General features: G+C 43.3%; 1 protein-coding gene across 4 annotated transcripts in view; it reads left to right on the top strand.

Annotated features, from left to right (window-relative positions):
* JADE3 (jade family PHD finger 3) overlaps nucleotides 1-24,577 on the top strand; it is a 60,115-nt gene that overhangs the window by 10,504 nt on the left and 25,034 nt on the right. For 2 of the 4 annotated variants that reach the window (XM_021411984.1, XM_021411990.1), the window contains exons 2-4: nucleotides 4,681-4,733; nucleotides 18,760-18,819; nucleotides 19,903-19,985. In XM_021411984.1, coding sequence (XP_021267659.1) covers nucleotides 18,771-18,819; nucleotides 19,903-19,985 — 132 coding nt within the window. In that variant the 5' untranslated portion in view covers nucleotides 4,681-4,733; nucleotides 18,760-18,770. The remainder of the gene's footprint in view (nucleotides 1-4,680; nucleotides 4,734-18,759; nucleotides 18,820-19,902; nucleotides 19,986-24,577) is intronic. The other 2 variants (XM_021412000.1, XM_021412010.1) reach the window with 1 other exon arrangement.

Here is a 24,577-nt window from a genome sequence, read left to right as displayed (position 1 = left end):
AAAGGGGGGGGGTTGATGGTCCTGGTTAGTTGTCTTTTGAAACCTGTCATTCTGGACATCCTGTTGTATTGTTCATCTGAAATGGGGTAAGCCGCTATGGGAAATGATTTTCTCAACAAATTCTAATTGGTTGCTGAGAATTACAAAGTTGCTGGTTATTATTAACAGTAGGCTCAAGGCTGGGTGAAGGTACAACAAAGTGTTTCTGTGAGGATGTGAGGAAGTGAAGGTGACAGAGAGTAGCAGGCTATATTAGATGTCTTTTGTATCTCTGACTTTTCCCTAAGGCGAAATGGACTGTTTTAGGTTTCTACAGTGACTTCATGGATTTGTCCCAGGATCTTCATGGCCAGTTTGGAAAAGGAGTAAAATTGAGAAGCTTCTGAATATTGAGTGTAGATAGCCCTGTTTGAGGCTCAGAAAGGAAAAGCAACAGATCACAGTTTAAAACAATAAAAAAATCAGTCCTGTTTATTATGAATGCTTACTAAGGATTTCAGAATGCTTTTCTCGAGGCTTGATGACTTCGTCTGCTTTGAGTCCCCTTAGGATGACTACAGCCTGGAAACATCTCCTCAGTTACACCAAAGCAGTATCCATTGTATGCCTGGATACTTGTTAATGATTCTTCCCTTGTAGTTAGAAGGGACAGAGTGCTATTACCTTCCTGCTTCGTGTTATTATATATCTGTAACCTTGAAATCTACTGGCTTTATTGCCTGTGCTGCTTTGGTAGCATTGAAAGCTTGATCTGCCTTTTGGAAGGCATCTGTGTAATGTTACTGGTAGTCCGTGGGGAGCTGACTACATGTGTTAGATATCTGAAACAGTCTGTGAAAAAATTGGAAATGATTTTCTAATACCTTTCCCAGCTAAGCAGTTGTTTCATCCGTGGGATTATTTATTGTGAATGAGACATGAAGCGTCACAAAGACCAACTTTCTAATATGCAGTCTTGCAAGTCAGTTGTGAGGTGGGAATTGTGTGTTAGGTGATACAAGTTATCAGGCAAGGCACGCTATCAGAAGCAGCTGGGGAGAGGTGGATTAGATGAAGTGCTCACAGGAATGTCTGCGGTTGCTTGGAAAATGGAGAGGATGGTTACTAATTAATTTTAAAACAAGACACATGGAGTTAGTGAAGTTTAACCTTGGTCCCTCCAAGGTCCAGTATTAACTAATAACTGATCAGTGGTGTGGGTGAAGGAATAAGGACTATGCTCATTAAATATCCAGCTAAAGCTGGGTGGAGCTCCATGTCTGCTTGGAAGATGCCTTGTGTTTACAGCAATACCAATAAACTGAAGAAGCAGACTGAAGGAAGAAGCTGGATGGAGTGCAGTAGAGGCTATGGGGGGGATGGCTGGTGAAGCCTCCCTGACTTTTTGGCAGCAGGAGCACGTTGTTGCAAAAAGCAAACACACTTGGGTTTGTACATGGAGCTACTGCCTGGAAGTTGCATAATGGGAAAGAACAATTTTCTATGTAGGGAAGTGTACAGCCGAAATACTTTGCCCGGATTTGGGCATCACAATCTCCTATTGTTTTTTTTTTTTTTGTGGACAAGACCTAAGCAGGGTAGTGGAGAGCAACTAGCAGGATCAGAAATGTAAGAAATGGGGTCTGTGAGCAGAGGTGACTGGACCAGGTTGTATTTGGCGTGGGAAAGGCAGTGGCGTAAAAATGAGATGACGAAGTAGTGTCCACGATGCTGACTGCATCAAGAAGGAAGAGCTCTTTGAGTGTCTGATGCCAGTAGAGAACCGGTGAAGGGCTTGAGCCACATGAGGAGGGATGCTGGCTCTTGTCCAGGAAGCTTCTGCTGTTAAGGGTGGCATGGAGCAGAGGTGGCTTGCCTGTGGAGTTGGCAGAGTCCCCATGAAGCACAGCTGGGTCATGCATTTTGGGCAATGTCATAAGCTCTTGATCCTGTCTCACTGCTCTTCTCCAGCCCCTTGTGGATCTTTTCTCTGTGACTGTCTCTTTTTTGAGGGTGGCCATCAGTGTGTGGTATGGCTAAGGAAGGAAGCACAAAGCACTGCCTTCACTCAGTGGCAGTTCTTGGTTTGGGGGCTTGGCTGTTGATGAGCATTGGCAGGTATCGATAACTGCAATTCCAATTGGCTTTCTGATGTTAAAAGTTGGATTTCAAGAAATATGTCTTTCTGATGCTTTTTCCCCTGGTGATGCGTATTTTCATAGGCAGTATTTATGGAAAGCTTCTTTGCATTTCCAAGTTTTGTTTTCTGTATGTAAGCTGTCTTAAGTTTCTATAAAACGTTTTTAATTTTTTCTTTTCTGCTGCACTGCGTTGCAGTTTCCGCCACTGCCGTGTTGCTTTCTGTTCACCATGCCCTGCAGGTACAGTGCTTGCTTCTCCCTGTTTGTAACCCCTGGCCTCTGTTTGCCTCTGGGGGCTGGCACCGGGCTCTGCTGGGGTTCTAGCAAAGAGCCCCTACTCCTTAATTTGGTATGGATCAGCTTCGTGTTTCTGAGGCAGTGTATTAGGACTGACTTTAAAAAAAAGAACAACACACACACACACAAAACAGAAAAATAACCCAACAACTCAAAGCAAACAAACAAGCTAGCTGTATCTTCCTTACTATTTTGTATATACTGTGAAATAATAAAACTGGTACTGCAGGTTCTAGCTGTATAGCGGAATGGTTAAAGAACAAGAGGAAGAATTTTAGTTGAACCTTTTGGTATTGTGGAGTTCATCTTGGCCTTTAGCTGAGCAAACAAATGTGTTTTTAATGAATGATTGAAAAATATATTAGTTTTGTGGTTCAGCTGGGAGGCGGAGGCTGTGGTTTTGTTCGCACTTAAAAGTTGTAAGCTCCGCTGCATTTTAATGATTCCATTTGAGCTGCCGTGACCAGGGCTTTGCTTTTGTTTCTATGGAAAATTTACGTTAAAGGCATTCAGTGGGGGGCATTAAGGAAGGAAACCCTGTAATGAAATGTTTTGTAAGAAAAAACTTGCTCGGTCAGGTTTGTAAAATCAACCTGGACACTCCGTTCAGCTTCATCTCTCCCCCAGCCCCTCCCCAGTGTGTGCAGTCCCCTCAGCCGGAGGGCAAGCCAGCGCTGCCTTGGGGCTTTGCTGCGGAGCCCTGGCGGGTTCTGAGGTGGGTCCCTGTGTTCCCCTGCTTGCTCGGCCCCATTTGTGGGCTGCAGGCCAGATTGCTGCAGGCTGGGCTCCTGGCTCACATCCAGCAATGCCGGTCCCTCAGCAATGGCCTGCGGCCTGCCCGAGGTGCAGGCCAGCCTGTGTGCTGTGAGGCACTGTCCGGGCACCTTGCCTCGGCTGCTGCTTCATCTGCAGGTCATGGATACATAGCCAGGGACTGGCAAGGAGGTGAGGAAGGGGCCCTGAAATGATTTAAAAAAAAAACCCAGCAACATGCAAACACAAAGCCCAAAAACCTTTAATCAAAGAAAATGGTAGTTAAAACTTTAAAATATTGTCAGGTCACAATAGAGGAGCTATAATAAATTGTGTGGGCCTTTCTTTTTTTATTTTCTTTCCACCCCCTCCCCAGCTTATGAGGAGCTGCTCTCCTTTGATGGCACAGACACAGTTGAGCAATGCCCGCTCTCAGTAATGGGCTGCCTGCTGCTCCTTTGGCTGCTGGGCTGTGGGACCCAGCCCTCTGCTGCAGGAGGGTGGTGAAGCGGCATCGTGGTGCTCACACGTGGCCCGGGAGCTGGCTTATTTCAGTGAGAGAGTGCCATTCCCCCCACCCTTGTTCTTTTTCTTCTGGCAGTATGCGTGCCTAGTTATCGGTTCTTCGTCTTTTACTTAGTTTCTGCTCTCTAATACTGCGTTTCCCAGCTCTTAGCGGCTGACACCCCCAGGAGCATTGTCACAAATCTACTGGGTGTAACAATTGTAATGCTTTTGTCACATCCCTTACAATAGGACTCAAATGTACATGTGCATAACCCCTCAGGAGGGGAGTGCGGGCAGCTGGTGGAGGGGAAAATGTCCTCCTCTTCCCATGTTTCATATTGCTCGAAGCGAGTTACTCAATTAAAAAGAGCAAGTAAGCAGAGCCCCTGCCAGGGAAGCTGAGCTGTCCAGGATCATCACAGAGGAGCCTGAGGAATGTGGGGAGGAATTCAGGCGGGAGCTACGCAGCCCTTTCTCTCTAGAGCTATTTTTTAATTTGCCTTTGTGTGAATTTAGAAGTGTGGTTGCTTCATCCAAGACCCTCTGGAATAAAGCAAGCATGTGCATGTCAGAGGAAATCAGCCCTTTAGACCAGCTCAATCAGCTGGCAGTTACCTAAACGTTTTGTTTCATATTCCTGAAACAGAATATTCTAGTCTAAGTTTCATTTTGTTGGTATTGGTAAAGATGGTTCTTATTCATACAAATGGCAAAGTTGGCTTTAAGATTATTCTTAAGAATTTACTTACTGTTGTGGTAGTTTGTGTTTTCATATTGTAGTATGCGTTGTATGTGCAGTTGGTGGATTTTATTATTCCATAAACGAAGTGAAAATTAGGGAATTTAAGGCTTTAACTGATGTTTTAGAAGTAGAATTTTCTTTGGGAAATTGCAATAAAAATATGACATACCCTTCACTTACTTGCCACAAATGAAATTGTAGCTCAAACGTGAAATGCCTGATGTCACTCCTCCCTAAATAGCACTCCTTTCATTTTTTTAGGAGCTTGCGATGTCATCAGATGAAGCGAAAACATCTACCTCATGACCTGGCATGTAAGTGAAGGAGGAATTCATATTTGCTTTTAAAAAATGCACGTGTTGGTGTTTACAGTGTGTAAATGGAACCTGTATACCTTCAGCATTCAGATACCACTTTTTAAATGAAAACCTTGTGGATTTTAAAGGAATATAAAGTCTTTCAGAGGAGAGGAAGTCACAAAAGAAGCTGTTAACAATGAGATTCCAGCCTGCAGAAGTCCTTGTAATAATTTCAGTTAAAATCTGTAGTTGTGTACCCTGTAAGAATTGGGAGTTAGTAGGCATGAAGTGAATAGTTTCTTATCATTCTGTTATTTATGTGTGCTGATTTCTGCTGCTTTTTTTTCTGCATGTAAATTCTGATACTTGTGGTGAATACTCTGTATGCTGTGATACCCTTCCTAAAATTGAGAAGTCTAGCTGTGCAGAGGTTTAGGTTCTTTTTTACAAGTTTGGATACTCCATAGTAAGCTTTCTACACTTTTGTGACGCTTCTACTCGTCTTCCGCTCACACGTACATAAGGAAAAAATTTATATCCTCTGCATGGGCATTTACAGAGATTATTTTGTTTTGTTTTTTTTTGTCTGCCACTCTCTGATTTCCTTTTGTGTGGTTGAAAGGATTAAAGTGCAGTCACTGCTTTGAGGGCTGATGTTAGCAGCGGGCTGGGTATTCCTAATTAGTGCCAACACCTGTACCTCATTATGAAGCCTTGTTCAAGCTGTCCACTGAACCGAGGTAGCTGGTCTCCGTTGCATGTCTCTAATGTGATTATAAGTCCCTCTCCTGATGCAAGTTTTAGTACTTATTCTACTTTTGGACTGATGTGGAAAGTGGAGCTAAGCTGAGCCACTTGGCTGGCTACCAAAGATTATAAGGAGGGGCAAAGAGAGAGGATGTAGTGATCTCAGTTTTAAGACTTTCAGTTCAAAGCTTGTTTCTGCTTTGACTTTTTTTTAAAAAATGGAAGAACAAAAAAAGTACTTTTTCTGGTTTTCAGTGTCAGATTCTCAGAATTTAGAGATCAAATCTACAGACTACAGGTGGGCTCTGAAGGTCTGAGTGCAGCTGCTGTTGTTCATAACCCACTGATTTTCTGTAAATGGAGTTTTGGCCTTGACTATTCCCATACCATTCCCTTTGTTTTCAAGGAGTTAGGACCTAGCAGTTCTTTCACACACAAAAACAGCCTTTTCCTTTCCTCCTACCTGATTCTGTACTGTGAGCAGAGCTAAAGTGTAATGTGTCTTGCCCTTGCAGCTGGAAAACATGATGTTGAACAGATTTAACTGGTGAAATCAGTGGGTCAGATAAGATGGATCTTGATTATCCTTGGGCTTTGCAAACGAATGTTTAAACTTCATTTCTTTTTTCTAACTACTTTAAGTAGGTGTTTAAGAGGTTAACTTAGAGAATTCAAATATACAATAACATAAATTCTGGCTGTGGGCTTTGTTTCTCCTCTCTGAGTGAGGAGAGAAACAGAACACCTTCAGATGTGTACCCTGTAACAATTCATGGGAGAACACCGTGCTAGTCATCCAGATTTGGAAAAATTGAAGGAAATGGAAGTGCAGTGGCTTTCTTAAACTTCAGATGTGGGATTGTTAGAGAAGGGATCACATCTCAGCACAGTAAAATGTTTGGCTGAAAAAAAAAAGAATTTAATAAACTTGTATGTGTTTTTCTGTATTGTGTATCTGCTAACGAACATGTCACTTACAGGAATGCCTTCCTGATCTGCTTCAGGAATGCTATAATTCAAGTAATTCCTGCTCTGCAGAAGTACTATCATCCTGTTGTATCTTCTGAACTTGGAAACTTTGAAAAGTCTTGAGAAATTTTCTCAGCCTGTTTTTGATTTGTTTGTTTTCATGTTAATCTCCTTCAGCTTAAAATTGATTGAGCCATTTTTAACTCCTTACAGCATATTCTCTTTGGTTTTCTCTTCTGTTTGTTAAAACTCTACTGCAACACCTGGAAAAGGGAGTAAAGACTTTTTTTTGCAACTATGTGTGTTTGGTAGATGTTCCTGTGAGATACTGACATGGCTGTAGGAGTTAGGAATAGATATAAATAGGTTCCTCTGTGCTACATTGTGGCGGATACTAAAAATGACAAGAAATGCCAGAGTAACAGATTCCAAAGGAACTGTTTTCTTTAAATAGTTCTTTAATAGCTATGCAGAAGTCATGGAGGTTTTACTGGTGAATGTTACAGTTCTTAATGGTGATTACAAAAGCGAGCACCTGCACCTCCAATGACAGTAACGTAAGGCAGAGACAGGTTTCCTTTATGCGATTTGGAATAGTTTATATAGTTTGTATATCTACACATGGTATAGGTCACATATCTGGTGCATAGTTCACAGAGATCAGGTTGGGAACTGATGCGTTTATAAAAGAAAATCCATTGCATGGATGTGAACTTTTCAGTGTAACTCTGGTTTCATGTGAACTCCATTAGTTAATTAGATCACTATACCTGATAATGGTCAGCAGTGGACACCTAGGAAAAGAAACCATTGTAGCAGTAATGTATGCTCTGTTGCTTGTAGATTTTTAACTTTGGGATTGTGTGAATGGCAGATTGATGTCATACATTGTGTTTAATTGCCTTCATCTTCTGTTTGCCAAATTTTCTTCAGTCTATTTGCTTTTCAACCCCTACAACATCCCATAGGACTGAGATTCTCTGAGCAATTTTGTGTAAAGACATTTTGGATTGTTTGTTTGTTTGCTTTTAATGGCTTAAATTTTGCCCCATAACTTTGTGTGTCACTGGTCTTCTGGGCCATGAGGAGCAGTGAGTAGTCTGCTTTTCTTTACCACTTGTGGCAGATTTTACCTGTTCTGCAGCCTCTTTTCTCAGCTAGTTAGTCTCACTCTGTTTCATCTCTTATCCTCAAGCCATGGCACGCCTGCTGTACAGCTGGATCTGGAGCTTCAAGTTCTGCAAATACATTTTTTTAGTGGTGCCAGAGAGAGAGAAAAAACACTCTCTGCTCTTAGCAAAAATGGATGATCTGTTAGTGTTGCTCATCAATAAAGGTTTTTTCCGTGTAGCTCAGTGGGTGCAGTAGATGAAACAAGACAGGCTTGTATCGGTGCTCTTCACCTCTGTTATGAGGCCTTGCTGGAAGGTTGTCTCATTGTGCAGCTCTGTGGGGTATTCTCATAAAATACTTGATGCTACAGCTGATTTGGGAACATACAAGGACTTCTTTTTTAGAGATGTACAATTAGTATGCTTATTTTCATCTGCCTAAGACCTATTACTGGTATCCTTCAGGTGCCGTGGCCCAGCTGTGTATGTACTGACTTGGTGCTTGTGCAGGCGGGTGCCTTCTGCTTTCCTTGCAGAGTACAGCCAAAGGACCAGCCTGGACCTATGCTGCTCCTGCAGCACAACTGCAGGGTGTTTTCCCTTACTGAGCGTGAGGGAAAATGTTTTGATGTAAGATGAAGATAAGGCTGTGGTAGTTAATGCCTTTTTTGCCTCAGTCTGTATTAGTAAGGTCAATTGTTGTCAGGGTACCCAGCCTCCCGAGTTGGAAGATGGTGATGGGGAGCAAGATGATGCCCCTGTAATCCATAAATCCTGGGAAACTCTGAGTAATCTTCTACATCTTTTGATTGTAAATCTGTGGTGCCAGATGTGATTCACCCAAGGGCCCTGAAGAAGCTGGGGAAAATGCTCCCAAGCCACTTTTTAGTAGCTTACCAGCAGTCTTGGCTAGCGGAGGTCTCAGTTGACAAGAGGCTGGCAAATGTGACTCCTGTCTACTAGAATGGCAGGAAGGAGGATCCAGGGAATTACAGGCCTGCCAGTCTGAACTCCGTACCAGGGAAGTTCATGGAGCACATCATCTTGAATGCCATTGCATGGCATGTGGGGAACAATCAAGTGATCAGAAGTGGTCAGCATGGGTTTTTGAAGGGCGGGTCCTGCCTGACTGACCCGATTTCCTTCAATAACAAGATGGAAATTGGGGTAGAGAGGAACAGCTGAGGAAATTGGCGTTGAGAGTCTGGAGAAAAGGAGGCTTAGGGGAGACCTCTGCTATCTACAACTGCCTGAAAGGAGGCTGCACTGAGATGGTATTAGTCTCTCTTCTCAGGTGACCGGTGATGGGACATGAAGAAACAGTCACAAGTTGCACCAGGGCAGGTTTAGGTTGGATACCAAGAAGAATTTCTTCATAGAAGGGGTGGTTAGGCATTGGAACCAGCTGCCCAAGGACGTGGTGGAGTCCCCATCTGTGGAGGTATTTAAGAGGTGTGGATGTGGACATGGTTTAGTGGTGGGTCTTGGTAGGTCAGGTTGGATTTCAGTGATCCTGAAGTTTTTTCCAACCTAGATGATTCCGTGATTCCATTCTGCTAAGACCTGGGTGCAGGTTCAGTTGTGCCATCTTTCTGTTGCAGAGCCCTGGTACCTTCTGCAGCTGCATCCTTTCCTCATCTCTCCAGCTGCACCAAGTAAGAGTTTACAGAGAAGGGGACTTCTGTACAGGTCTATTGAAAAAACGGAACAAAACCCTCCCCACCAAGATGGAGTTGCACTTCTCAAACATCAACTGCAGATTTTTGTGATGGACTGTTGTGTCTTAAGACCTATGCCAGAAGGGGTGAATCTACTACAGCAGATCTCAATTCTGGTTTTGTTCATTAAATTTTACAGCTGTTTTTTTTAGCTGCAACCTCTCTTTTTTTTTTCTCCCTGTTCTTCAGCAGATCTTATTCCTGATCTTGTCAGCAGCTACAGCATGTTGAGGGCTCTTAACTGCGAATAAAGATGTGGTGAAACACCTCCCTGCTTCCATGCCTTGTAGGCTTTTCTGTTCATCCCAGTACAAGAGTGGGGAGTGGATGGTGGGACTTCCTTTGGAGTCATATTCAGCATCTCACAACCCTGCAGCTTTGGCAGGTCAGCTGCAACAACTCTTTAATCCTCCTGGCATAGAACGGACATTGACTGCTATTCAAGTGCTGGTGCTATAAAAACATGCTTTTGCTTCAACTTGGCCACTGAATGACAAACTGAACCGTATGCGATTGGTCTGACCCATGTCCTTACTGCATTCTCCAACAAGCTGTGGCACTGTAGAAACCTTGAGCAGTTGTAATCATCCCTTTCATGGCAGTGTCAGCCCCAGTGGGCCCCAGTTGGTCACAGTAACTTTTTCAGGATGTCATCGTCCACCTGAGTTGGGTGATTTATAAAAGCCTAGAATGCTATTTATGTTTCTGTAAATCTGCTTAAATCTGGCTAAAACATCTTAGGTTTTTTTCTGTCTTACAGATTGTAGCACATAACATTAAATTAGTTGTCTGGGCATTACAAGTAATCTGAGTTTAGCAGTTAAGACAAATTTTGTAGCCTTTTAAAACATTCTTAAAACCAAAAAAATGCTTTCACTCCCATTAGTAAGTTTTTGCTCATGTTTTCATGCTTTGACATGGAGAACTAATAACTGCACAAAAATGTCGTAGCAGTAAACAATAGAAAATATAGTAGGATTTCAGTATTCATCTAAAGATTTGGAATGTTCCAAGTATTTTGAGTTCTGGCTGTGATAGCATGTTCCCTTTAATTGTTTGTATCCAGCAATCCCCTTGCTGCTGTTTTTTTGCTAGGAAAACTTAATAGTCCAGATTGTTTATTTTAAACTTGTAAATGAAAACCATTTCTTGTCAGATGAGGAAAGAAATGTACAAATTAATGTTTCCTAATAGGAAAATGTTTGTGTTCTTGCTTCCTCTTTCTCTCATTCTTTGAATAGAATATAAAGACACAACTCGATGTTTTTCTGCCTTTTTGCAAACCATTAAGTTTTGCTAGTGATTCAAACTTTGTGGCAAAGCGATTAGCTTTTTTTAAAGCATTATAGCAAGAAATAAATGAGTCAAAACAGATAAAATATTTAATGCAGGATACTGTTGTCACTGCTTTTATCGCTTGAGATTTAGAGGGAAAAAATGGACAGTAATACCTACTTTAATTTTTTATTAGCAAGTATGAAAAGTGATTATTTTAAGTATCTTGCAGAATATGAGAACTGTTGACTATACTGGTAATAGAAAAAAATGTTTACTTTTAATCCCAAACAGTACATATATTTCTTCATTCTTCCCTCTTTGACTGTGTCCTAGAATCACACAATATCCTGAGTTGTAAGGGACCCACAAGGATCATGGAGTCCAACTCCTGGCTCGACACAGCGCCTCTCAAAATTCAGACCCTATGTGTGAGAGCAGTGTCCAAATGTTCCTTGAACTCCGGCACTCAGGGCTGTGCCCACTGCCCTGGGCAGCCTGTTCCATGCCCACCGCCCTCTGGTGCAGACCCTTTCCCTAAGCCCCAGCTGCCCCTCCCCTGACAGCTCCATGCCGTTCCCTCGGGCCCTGTCGCTGTCCCAGAGAGCAGAGCTCAGCGCTGCCCCTCCGCTCCCTGTGAGGAGCCGCAGCTGCCACAAGGCCTCCCTGATTAGGAATCTAGGTAGTACCTAGTTTCCTACCTGTGGTTCCTACCCTTGATCCTGTGTCCTTACTGTCCCCCCTTGTGGGGGCTCCCACCTGCTGTGGGGCAGCTCTGCACTGCAGTGCTGAGGCATCGGGGTCTTCAGCTGAACATGAGCGTGTTGTAAAAACAGGGACTATAAAGACTGCACAACATCGGGAGCTGAGGTAACATGAATCATAGCAGTGTTTAAAATAGAAAGCCACAAGAAATACTCCTAGTTTCTTCGGCTCGGTGGCGTTGGCGAGGTGCGCTTGCTCAGCGTGACTGTGTACTCTCTGCAGATCCCTCAGCGCCTGCCTGGCTCCAGGTGCTGCCTTCAGAGTTAGCAGCACACCCACAGCGGTCTTCTCCAAAGCTGATGCTGTCCTTGACAGTGCCTTTGTTGAGTGAGTTCACATGGGTTTGTGATATTTTTTATCTGTTTTATTTTGTCTTTTCTCTTGCCCCTTGGTAGTTAAATGCCTTAGCACTAATGTCAAGAGCTAGTTATCTTGAGGAGCTCGGTAAGATAGATAACAAACCTCGTCAGCAGCTGCACCTCTGCTGCGGGGCCCTCCTCAGTGTGAACGTGTTCCTAGCACTGGGACGGCTGCTTCTCTGCAAAAACCGCCGCTGTGGCTCCGTGCACATGTGCAGCTGGGGGCTGCGTTTGGACTCACTCACCCTCTGCTGCCGGCTGTCCTCTGGGAATCACTCAATGCAGCCCTGGGCTGTTGCCCTCTGACTCCCTCTCCTTTGCACACATCTGCTCTGGGTGTGCTGGAGCTGCTGCTTGTTGGATGCAGGTGAGGAGCAGGCCTGGTCAGCTCCTCTGCTCTCCTCTCTCCACAGCCAGTGGGTTTGTGTCCTAATTTTTCAGCATTTAACACAGCTGAGAGCAATGCTGCAGGGAGGGTAAGGATCCTGCCTGGGGCCTTGAGCAGCCATGTGCACATTTGTTTATTGACTTAATTTACATCCATCCAGTGGTATTTTCTGAAATTGTTTCTGTTCAGATTCATGTTGTCTTCAGGACTGATGCTAAAGGTGTAAGTATTTAATGGGCAGAAGTACATCAGCGCCTGCCTGGCCCACGCAGCTGGGTTATGCTCAGGCAAAGCATGCAGCTTTCCGTAAAGAGAGGAACATAAGGGTGATGTGGGTGAAGCTGCCTGATGAAAATATGTCCCCCTGCCTTCACATGCAGCAATGAAGAGCTCTGTGTCGGTTTTCCAGGTAGGGAAGGGGGTTGTGCCTGTGTGGGTTGTGCTTCACCTACACAGCCTGTTGTAAGCATCAGGCGGCATCGCCAGCCCTCTTCCTGTAACCACCAAGCAAAATGGTGGGCAGTAAGTGCTTCACGCTAATGTGAAGTAGCAGCAAAAAGAGTTTTAGTGTGTGGCAGGCTCACTAAAGAGCCTTGAAGACTTGAAGACTAAATTAAAAAAAAATTTCCTTTGAAGGTAAGGGGAGGATGAGCTGCATGTGGTCGCTCTGCTGTGGGGTTCATGCATCGGGTAGGAGCATATTACTCATTTATTTAATTTTCAGGTTGGAGTGAAATAGAGAAACAACGTTACTTCTTTCCTGAATTTTCTTTCCTATGAATTGTTTAACCTTTCAAACCTTTTCATTGCAGCAAATATTGCTAGCGCAGGCTCCGAGTGGGTGTTTTTTCCCGTTTATGCAGCCTCTTTGTGAGGTTGGATAGGATATTAAAAAATAATAATAAAAAACTCAAACACAAGTGATCCCTCTACCTCCAGTTATTTGAAAGGTTGTATTAACTCTGTTCATATTTCGTAATTTCCCTGACAGTTGACTATGAAATTTGACCTATTTAAATGGTTTTACTGTACTACATTTCCTGAAGACCTTTCAAGATAATCTGCTTCCTAATCTAAATTTAACAGTTACATAAGCCACATCTTGGAGACTTGGAAATTTCTACCTACTGCCTCTGCCTTTTCTTTCCTTTTCTTTTTTCTTTTTCCTTTTCTTTTTTTTTTTTTAGACAAGGCATATTGTAAAATGCAAGCACAAAATTTATCTGGGATTTGCGTACAGCTTGTCATTTCATATATATACATAGATGCTGTTTTTCTTTTTAATAAGACAGGGAAAGCAGGCTATTTTTTGTCCTGCTTGAAAGTTAACCAATTTATTTTTTGTGTTTGTGTTACAGTTCCCTGAATTTTTTGTTTCTGTAAAGGTCTTCCCAGGTACTGAGTATCTCACATACATGTTTAACTGTTCTCTTCAGAAAACTGAAGCCAGGAAGAAAGGACTGTTATACCCTGGGGATTCTGTTTTGTTCAGAAATCTTAACTGGATTTAGGGGTTCATTTTGTGTACTTGTCTCTGGTGTCTCTTGCCTAATACGTGGTGTGAGTTCAGGTTCAGGTACCTCATCATTTCTTCTGCCTCTTTTACTGTGGCACGATAGAATCATAGTATCACCAAGGTTGGAAAAGACTTCCAAGATCATCCAGTCCAACCATCCACCTATCACCAATATTTCCCCACTAACCCATGTCTCTTAGTACAACATCTAAATGTTTCCTGAACACCTCCAGTGTTGGTGACTCCACCACCTCCCTGGGCAGTCCATTCCAGCACCTGACCACTCTTAGGCAGAGGAAATTTTTCCTAATGTCCAACCTGAATCTCCCCTGGCACAACTTGAGGCCATTCGTTCTTGTCCTGTCACTAGTTACATAGGAGAAGAGGCCGACTCCCTCACCACAACCTCCCTTCAGGCAGTTGTAGGGAGCAATAAGGTCTCCTCTGAGCCTCCTCCTCTCCAGACTGAACAGTTCCCTCAGCTGCTCCCCATAAGACTTGTGCTCCAGAGCCCTCACCAGCTTTGTTGCCCTTCTCTGGACACACTCCAAGGCCTCGATGTCTTTCTTGTAGTGAGAGGCCCAAAACAATGCTGAGAGATGTGCTAGGACAAGTGGATAGACCCTTAATGGTTTGTGTTACCGATTTAGCTGTTTACTCTGGTGCAAACTGAAAAAGGGAGAAGTATTTCTGCAGGTGTTCTGGGGCTCTCAAATTTTATGAATTGTCTAATGTTTACATGTACTGTTTGACTGATTTTTTTTTTTTTTTTTTAGTAATGCGTGATAACTGGCTGTTCAGTTCAGATGGGAAGTGCCTTCAGCCAGTGCTGTGCTGGCCTTCCTGGGGGAAAGGAGAAAGTAGTGGCAGAACCAGGTGGCTATTTCTTGTGGAAATACTCGAATTCGTATGGTGCAGGTACTGGAGGGTAAGCCAAAAAGGAGCAACCATAACTTAGAAATCACTAATCATAAAGCATCTCCCCTAGGCATTAGAAATACTGATATTGTCTTTCTTACTACATCCATGTGTGTGCTGGCTGATTCATTGATTACTTGTAGCTTGAGATCACATCTAATTCCAGCCAGGTGAGTGCAGGTTGTCTTCTTCCTGATTTTCCAGGCAGAGGAGGATGTGCTGGGTGCAACAGAAGTCCCAGCTTCATCCAGGCAGTGTTTGGGAAACCAAGTGGTTGCCAGCAGAGTCACTTCACTGCCTGTGGCTGAGGAGAACGTGCTTTTGAGTGTTATTTGTGGTTGAATGCCCAAAGGATGTAGGGCGTCCTGACTTTCCTTCAGGTGTTGAGGCCAGGGAGGAGGATTTCTCTGGCTTTGTGGATTCCTCTTTTCTGGACTTGTGGTTCTTCCCCTTAGCTCTTGGGGGAGATCAGGGACGTGCGCACAGCCGGTGTGGAGCGTGGCTCGAGTCCAGGGACTGTTCTGGTATCTGGCATTAAATTCCATAGCAAAAAAATGTTCCACTGCAGTAGCTGCCTGGAGAGTCGAGTATCTTTTGCTTGCGACGTGGTGATTTCTTAATGTCGCTCCTTTATTTTGTATTTCATTTAAAAGATCTCTGAAGGTGAGCATCTTTTAAGTTTGTATTTGTTGTCATACAAGTGATCTGTCGTCTGTTAGTCCTTCTGTTGATTTAAAAAAAACATATATATATATATATATATATACACACACCAAAAAATGTTATATTCTTATACTTCAGTGTTTGTTTCTTAGGTGATCTATGTTTGGCCGGAAGGCTTGAGCCCGTAGCCAAAGCACCCCTGCATATCTTTCATGAGGATGAGAATTTTTACTTGGTAACTGGGAAATGAGATGTAACATTTGAGTTTTTTGAAGCCGTTTCCCTCCATTGTTCTGTGGCATAGAAGTTCTCATCTGCGTGACACTGGTCACTTTTCCTAGTTTCTGCATGGGAACTACTGGAAAGTTTGAAGTGTAAAAGTAAATTCTCAAATCCAGACTGAAAGTTCTACAGGCAAATTTGCAAAAAGCCTGAGTGAAGATAAAGGAATTGGAAAGAGTCTGTTTTTAGCTGCTCTCTGTGCAACATTTCCATCATGTTCCTAATGACAGCTCATCTTTTCTCATCTCCTTTTCCTTTATAAGTAGCATCTACTTGAGGCAGTTCTCTAAATTTCTTTTTTTTGAACTATTCTGTGGAAAAAATATTATCCATTATGAAAAAAAAATTTCATTTTGTGTGTTAAAAAATAAATTAGTTCTGGTTTGGGGTTGCCATTTCATTCATTATAACTGGTATTCTGAGCCTGGAAAAGGGCACTGGTATTCTCATTAATTTATTTCTCACCTTCGTGTCTGATCCTTTCCTGGTGTCTCCCTTACTCTAGACCTTATCACCATAGAGGGTGAAGTTAGAAAACGGGCAAAACCAAACCACATGTGCATCTCCACCCTCCCCAGATGGGCGGGAGACAGATGATGGCCATTTCTCCATGCCATCATTCAGCCTGGGCTCTCCTCTTCCAGCGCTGGCTGGGCTTCCCTGTGGAGGTGGTACTAGCACAGCAGTGCTGCATCCCATGCCAGGTGGGCACCTATGGAGAGCACGTAGCATGCTGCTCACCTTAATGGCCTGTCTTCTGGGCACAGTGCTCCGTGATTTGTTGTAGCTCAGTGGGTTCTTATTCGTGGTCGTTGCAGTTAATACTGCTGCAGAAATCAGGCTGCAATCCGGCATTATTACTGCATGGGGCTCTTACCCTGGGTGACTGCTGCTGTCTGCTGTGATGGAGGTGTAAATCTCCCACCTGAGCTGCTATAAATCCACAGCTGAAATGCAGCTTCTGTAAACGTGGTGTTTTTCTCACTGTGGAGTGGTTAGCGGAGGTGTACAGAGGTTTGGTTTGGTTTTTTTTTTTTATGTTTGCTATTTCTGTGTGAGCTGTCCCCAGAATAGCCATCTCCTCTCTGCCCTCCCCAGTGCCTGGGTATCCCTGCCGTGCCGTGCTCCGACCTCGCGTTTAACCCCGCTAACCGAGCACTGCTCCTCAGCTGCCGTCTTGAACATGGAGCGAAGAGGTTTTATTGCTGCATGTTTATGTAGGCTATAAAAGATGAGAGTCGCCTGCCATAAGCTTTCAGCACCTTTTAACAGCTGCTCAAAAATTCATCCCAACATAAAAACGGAGCGAGCAGCGAGCGCTAAGGAATAGCAATGAGCAGTGGTGCTCCGCACACCTCCTTGTGGCTTCTCAGCATCTCCTAAGGCCCTGCAGCGTGCCCGAGGGTGTGGGCACGGGGCTGTGTGGAGCTGCAGCTGCCAGCAAAGGAGGCACAGAGGCAGGCGAGGCCTGGTCCTTCCCAGCGGGGCCGTGTTCTCCAGGTGCAGACTGAGGCACAGCCTGGCTCTGTGGGGGAGAAGCTCTCACCTAGGCGGTGCCATTTTATCTGCTCTTGGTTGAAGCCCATGCCTTTGAACTGCAGGATCTGGCAAGATGAGAGCAGTTATTTTCTCCTTCCCTCAGTACCTAGTGCTTAGCTCCGAGTCTGGTGCCCCCTAAGCATGTACAAAAAAAAGGCGTTCTGGCCTGAGGCCTTTCTGCCTGGCAGACAGCTTTCACCCAGGAGGTGCGTAGAAATTTCTGACCTGTGCCTACTTAAGGCATGGTGACTGGCTGGCTGGAAGCAGCACTCCAGGCACACAGTGTTAACACAGCCCTGCCCTGCTGCTGGGCACTGCTCTTGGCATGTGGTATGGTGGCCCCTACATTCCTTGAGCCCTGAGCAAGGCTGATTATATGAAATAAGTTATATGGTGGGAGCTTATCGGTAAGCTATTAAGGGATACCTTGTCCTGTTAACCACTGTCCCCTTCAGGCTAAATACCCAGCTCTGGCTTTCTGTGCATGCTGAGCTGAAAAATACATGCCTCGTTTCCCATTTCAGCTTCCGGTGGTGTGGGCAGTGTCTTTCTATGAAAGATAGATCAAAGGAGAGTTTTGAACTTTGATTACTGAATCTAAATGCACTGATCAAACTCACACTTAAGTATAAAGGCTCCTGAAAATTTCCACTAAATTAAGCAATTCGGCTGCAAACGGTTCACTTGCAATCCCTTCAAAGCCTTTGGATAGGCTTCTCTTATCCAGAAATCCTGTTTATCCCCTGGTCTTTGGATAATCTCAGGACCCATTGTACAGTAACTAATGTGGAGGGTTTATCAAATGGGCTATTTAGCAGTGCTTTTTTCTTTTTTCTTCTGCTCTTTTTCTTTGTTTCTTTCCCTTTCTCCCCTTTTCCCCCTTTCCTTGCTTTTCTTTAAAAAAAAAAAAAAAAAAAAAGGAAGCATGTGATTTTGTATTATTTAAGAATGGAGCTGTTTGAGCCTCAGGTGCCATCAGGCTGGCAGCTCTGGTACCACAGGTATTTCAGATTCATCTCGGCATTCTGTCCTGAAGTCTGTAACCTGCTTGTGCCTGTCTTGTGCTTTAAAAAAAAAAAAAAAAAAAAGGCACTTTCTGTTGTTGTTGATTCTTTTATCTAATAGTTTGCACATTCAAACCATTAAAAAGATAAGGATGATTTTCATTTACCATTATTCACATAAACTGTTAGTTTCTGTTTAACAAATGTAACATGGAGCATTGTTGGATGGCAGGACTGAAGGGAACGTGCATGCACTTGTGTTGGCACTTGTTTGGAATGCCTAGCTGGTCCCTACTGTGATCCTTCCTTTATTAAGTAACGATTTGGAATGTTCACCTTCTCCATTCCCCATACATGTTAAATGTCTAAAAACTGAATCTAAAAAGCCTGATACCTTGCTATTAATGGAGCTGGCATGGAGCCCTGTGAAAATTTCTCACTGATACCTTTGATGGCTTCACAAACTTCGGAACTACCCTTATAGGTGACCTAGGTTGTGACCAGAAGATTTCATTGGCATCAGCCTCCATTTTCTGTAATTCTATCTATTTTAAAGGTGCCTTTTATTTTACCCGGACCCCTTTGGGCTTGGTTTTTCTTCCCTTAAAGGTGAACTGTGATTGTGCATTCCATGGAGGGGTAATCGTTCCCATACACAGTGCCCAAAAGTTCTCCTTCGGGGGAATCTTGCCTTTTCTGCTCTGGGATTGGCATGAGCTGGCAGGTCCATGCATCATGTCATCTTCTGATGGTCACCGTCAACTCTTTTTTTTTTTTCTTCCTTAGGATGCGTCAGGATGAAACGCCACAGGCATCTGAGCACCAGTGACAGTTCAGACAATGAGAGTAAGTAGCATGTGCTAGTTTTTCTTTTGTTGTGTCACCTCCTTGTGGTTTCCTTCTGTGGTTTGAGGGCAAACTGTTTTACCTCTTATAATTAAAACAGTGTTTCTTGCTTGATTTCTTCTCGTCTTCTGTGGTCTTACATGTTCTGGATCCTGTTTTGGGAGGAAAAGGAGGCTACTGATCCTGTAAACTTGGGGTGGAGTTAAATCTACTTAGAATTTAAAGATAAATTTGTATGATTTTCCCTTTCAGAGTTGGGAGAAATAAATCTGTACTCCAAAAGAAACTTTTCTGCCCAGAGGAAGTTTTCTTATGGCGAGGGCTATCTGGAAGTCCTGCTGTCTCGGATGCAGAGCTTCAGCCTTAAGACTGAGCTGTTAGAGCATTTACCTGTTGCAGCATCTTGCATTCGTTCTTCATCATTCCTCTGTGATCTGATGGTCTGGTTGTCTGGTAGACAAGTCAGTGAAATTCATTAAAAATTCCTTGGCACATGTCTGGCTGAGGTTGCACCTTCCTCTTGTACCTGCTAAGAAACTGTAAGGCAGAGTCTTGCTTGTTTCTTAAAAACCTGTGCCCATCTAATAACGCTGTATTTAAAAGCTGATTTGTTAACGTGTTTATTACAGCTCAGCAACATACTGAACTTACTTGTTGCTCTGAGATGTCTAGACATTGCACTATACTTTTCTGCATTTCTCATCAGTACCCTTTAGTATCACTGCATTTTTTTCACTTTGCTTTTTTAGCATTTGCAAACTCTGTCCTCAGTTTTGCTCCTCCTTCCACTTCTGATAGAAAGGAAATGAAGGACAATGGTCTGCATGTTTTTTCTGTTTATTCACACTTGTACTGAGCAGAGCAGAATGTACCCATAAACTCAGTGTGCTGCGGTTTTACAAAGAACAAGTGGAGAAGGAGGATCTATATTCAAGCCTACAGACTGCAGAAGAACTTTTTGCCCATGTCTTGTCAAGAATTCGATAATTCAGGAGATTGGAGTGCCTTGTGTTGTACTGAGCAATTATGAATTGAAATGAGTTATAATGGTTCTTTTTTTTAATCTTTTTTTTTTTTAAACAGGTCCTTCCACTTCCTTTTCTTCTTGTGCTAAATACAGGAGCAAGTCAAAAACACCAGCAAATGAACAAAAGAAACCTGCTGAGGTAAGAACCAAGCTTAAAGATTGGTTACCAGTGTTTTTTGTCACATAGTTTTCAAGTTTCTAAGCCTTGAAATAGTGAGCTTTGAACTGGTGCCAGCTCATTCTTTTGTTACCTGTTACCTCCATGACACTGTTTTTCCTCAGTGTGTGAGTAATATGGGAGCTCTGGTGTCCCAGAATGACTTATGGCATTACAGACAGTGACATGTGGATCTTTCTTCCCCTGAAATACAGGCTTATGTTGATATTGAGAAAGCTGGTCTGGTCTTGTGATTTGAGAGTGTGCTACAGAAGGAAGTGGCTTGTGTAAATATGTGTATGAGAAGGATGCCTTCTTTCTGCCTTAGGATAGAACAGTGGGTCGGCCCAGTGGGCAAGTTACATAGGAGCAGTGCTTACTCTTCTGCCACTTTCTCACTCTTGACTTGTTCTCTTCAGTAAGAGTTCTGTTTTGCCATCCCTGCCTATTACATCTATCACCACTGCCACTGGATCTGCATTTGTTAATTGAGTCCTTTTTCCATTGGCATTTGTGTACAAAGCAGTACTGAAATCCATCCTAGCAACTATTCCCATCAGTTGCCCTTCTTGGGTAGGATTTGTTGGCTGCCTTCTCCATATTTGATGCTTGCTTTCTTGGGGGCTGAAGTCAGATAACTGCAAATGGGAGAAATGTTTCTTGTAGTTAATTCCCTTTGCTTGCTGTCACATTCCCTCCAAATGAGTCCTTCAGCGTGCTAGTATGACTGTTGATGCCTGAGGTTACTGAGAAAAAGACTGACAAAACACACTTTGCTTCTGTAGAATGTAAGACTGAATGTTATGTCCCAGAAGTAATACTTTGTACCATAACAGCAGCTTTTTAGCTGCTTAGATACTACTGTGAGAGGCTGCGTAAACATAAAGCTTGTGTTCATATAGCAAAAGCTATTCAGCAAACATACTTCATGCTTCCTTTTTGAATGTTGCCCAGTAGATTAATTTGGTTTGGTAAGAGTAAGGTAAACGCTTGAGAAGTGTCCTTTCGTTGGAAGCTTAATTTTCATCACAAGTTAATTGAAGAGGATGTAAAGATTCATTTTGTAAAAGGGAATCATGTGTGAATGTTTCAAGAAGAGCAAAATTGGCCAGAGCTAGCTACACAATGTTTGTTTGCAGCCACCAAGAAGGTTAAGAAAAGTCTGTTATGCTTTTTACCTTTAAAGTGTTGATGTTTGAGGATTATGGTTCTGTGAGAATGTCAATCTTAAAACAGCTTGTGGCTGCTGAGTTCTTGTAATCGTTGTTCATGTTTGTCTTAGCAGTAGCTTTCCTACTTGCCAAGCTGGGCAAATGGGAACAGAAACAAATCCATTGCCAGACTTGCTGCTGTTTCAAATACACCTTAGCACAATCCCTTCTCCCTGCCTTGCTTTTTTTCTGCTGCTTCTTCCTAAAGATTGTCCTGTTACTGTTCTCTTCCACACTGTCTTTCTGTGTGTGGATGCGTAAACAATAATTAGGAAAATGCAGTCCACGAGTGCAGCCTACAAGTGTTCTTATTTACATAACTTCTAGGAGGAATAAAAATGAGCAATGTTTTTGATTCTTCCTCCTGTGATCTTCTTTGCTGCTTTCTACCTGTTTCAAGACAAAATTTTGAGGCCATCAAAGCTTGAAAAATACAAAACTTTGAAGAACAAAGCCTAGAATGTACACTGAATTTAAAAAGTGTATTTCATAACATCATCATTCTTGTAATGCTGGCATCTTTCTGGCATTTTTTGTTTAAGAGACCCCCTCCCCAGTTAAAAAAAATAATTTGAAAAATCGAATCTTAGCAGATGTCCTCTTTTGGAGGAGTGCCCCACGTATAATATTGCAATATTAAAAATAAAAAAAGGAAAAAGTAAAGTCCTCTGAGAAGGAGACTGGAAGGGAGGGTGGCAGTAATGATCTCTAGACTTCATGCATAAGGCTCTTGGCTATCCTTCCAGTTTTTCTTTTCCTTCTGCTGGAAGCAAGCACTCCTTCCAAGCCCTAGGAAAGCATATGCTGGAGATTGCATGCAGTGGTGCATTGCATGAAGCACTGTTGTCAGCAGAGCATTGAAATTGATTATTAATGCACCAACTAGTGACAAGAGTGTAAAGCAAAGACTGACCCTATCACACACCCTTAAAAAAATCATGTTACAGTAATTCCACAAGTTTTTTGTAATACTGTTGGATAGAAATTTGAAATTTCGGGCTGACAGCATCCCTTCAGCAAGGGATCTCTTGAAGAAGTTGGCAGTGCTCTGCTTTCATTCACCTCTGCTTGCCAGGCAGCAGACTGTTTCTTGAGTTAGTGATGCAGAAAATCTAAAAGGTCAAAGCTATAAATAGCTGTTTGGGAATTTTTTTGCTCATGGTCTTCATACATTAATTTTTCTTTCATGCCAGTAAGCCTGGCTTTCCCAATTATACTGCGTATAGATACATATGATTTTTTTCTATTTTCTCAGCTTTCTCTAGATTAAGTATTATCTACTATCTGGGTTCTCTTTCTGAATAAAAGCTCATTTTCAGAGCTGTGACTGACAATCAGGTTAGCATATTTGTCTGCTGCTTCACAGGACTCATTTGTAGCTGCCTTGGTCCTCTGTGGTCGCCTATAAAACACAGAAGGTGGATGCAGCTGAGGGCTGCCTGCCTTGAAGTTACCTCTGGTTTGCTTCAGGAAGGAAGTAGGCGCAGGCAATGGTGTCAGTGGAGCGAGGTTCATAGAATGGCTTAGGTTGGAAGGGACCTCAAAGATAGTGTAGTTCCAACCCCCTGCTGTGGGCAGGGCTGCCCCCCACCAGCTCAGGCTGCCCAGGGCCCATCCAACCTGGCCTTGAGTGCCTCCAGGGATGGGGCACCAGCTTCCCTGGGCAGCCTGTGCCAGTGCCTCACTGCCCTCTGAGGGAAAAACTTCCTCCTAACATCTCACCTAAATCTCCCCTCTTTTACTGTGGGCCAGGGCATAGTGTTGGAGCGCAGATGTCCAAACCTGTTCTCAGGGCCCACCTACCAGATGTTTGCGTCTGTGCAGAAGCGACGCTTCTGAGTGGGACCTGAGGTCCACTTGTCCCACCCTCCTGCTCAGAGAAGATGAGGAGACCATAAGGTGATGCTGAGGAGCAAGGCTGCAGCTCTTTCTCTTGTGCTCCTTTTGGGTTGTAATCTGTTGCAAGCAACAGATATGGTGCCTTGAAAATTCTGCTATCCGATTAGCTTTAGCATTAACTTTGAATAACTAATGTCAAGGTAGCAGGCAGGCCTGCAGTGTAAGTCAGAACAGTTTTTCAGAGCTTCATGATGATGTTGGCTGTGTGCCAGTTGCAGAGTTGCCCCTTATGGACATGAACTGAGACAGGAGGGGCTGAGCTCTGAACAGTAGGCTGCGTGGGAGTAGCAGGTTAGGAGCATTTGGATGTCTGGCTCAGCATGAAACCTGTGCTTTGCTGTTTCCTGTCTCCTTGGAAGCTGCAGCAGAAAACGATGGCAGAATAGTTGGAATCATTTTTGCAGGGAAAACCTATTAGCTGGGCCATCCTGAAAGACTGACTGTTTCTTTTGCCTCGAGCTAGTGAGGGCACAAAAGAGCCAAAGAGATTTATATGACACTCAAGCTTACGTATTTTTTTCAGTCCTCGCTCCCTCTTAAAACTGTAAAGGAGTTAAGTTAGAATCGTGGTGTTTTTTTGTGTGAAACCTACCCGTATAAGGTGGCAGTATTTTACCTACTTTTGCAAATAGGGTTTTGAATCCCGTGGCAATAGTAGTTCTTGGTCCCTCGTTGCTGATAGTGACAGCTGTGTTATCATGTGAAATGTAGCTTGTCTTCCACAAGAAAATGGCCTGCTTTCATTACTTGCGTGTGTGGAACTTTTTCTTAGTGGCGTTTAACTGTCACATAAATTGTAGGTCTTGATCCTGAGGAGCACCCTGTAAGATTAGACTGCGAGCAGAAAATGGATTCTTTTGGCACTTTGAAAGCAGTCATTTTTGTTCTGTGAATGAATGGACACCGTGATTAAATCATACTGCTTGGCATGTACCATGCATAATGGAACAGGAGACTGTCACCTTTCTGTGTGTGCTTACCTTAGAAGACTCTGAATTAACTTTAACAACTCTGTCATCTCTGCAGTCTTCTCAAGACCGCCGGTCAACATGCCTTGTGCATTCTAATGAGCTTCGTTTCAGCCTGCATGGGTTAGTTGATTTTAAAAAAGAACATACAGTACTTTCATGTAAATCGGACATGCAACCTTGCTGGTTATTTTTTTGATCTTTTTGCTTTTAGCAAGAGATGACCAGAATGCATAAGGGCATGGAAAAGCCTGCTTGTGAAAAGGCTGCTGAGCTGTTTTACCTTTGCAACTGAATGAGTAGGCGTAACAGTTAAGTATAAATGGTCTGGAAAGAACCGAGGTAGAGCTTCAGTCCTTGCTGTCCTTGTGGTGGAGGAACTGGGGAGGAAGGATGAGAGAATGTGAACGAAGCCAGAAGTTAAGAAGTCTGTTGCAATTAATAGGATATCCTTTTCCATGGACCATGTAATTAGACTGTGAAGCTCATCTGCCAC

The sequence above is a fragment of the Numida meleagris genome, chromosome 1, assembly GCF_002078875.1.
Source record: "Numida meleagris isolate 19003 breed g44 Domestic line chromosome 1, NumMel1.0, whole genome shotgun sequence".
In the NCBI taxonomy this organism is placed as follows: domain Eukaryota; kingdom Metazoa; phylum Chordata; class Aves; order Galliformes; family Numididae; genus Numida; species Numida meleagris.
This window is presented reverse-complemented; position numbering and strand designations above follow the sequence as displayed.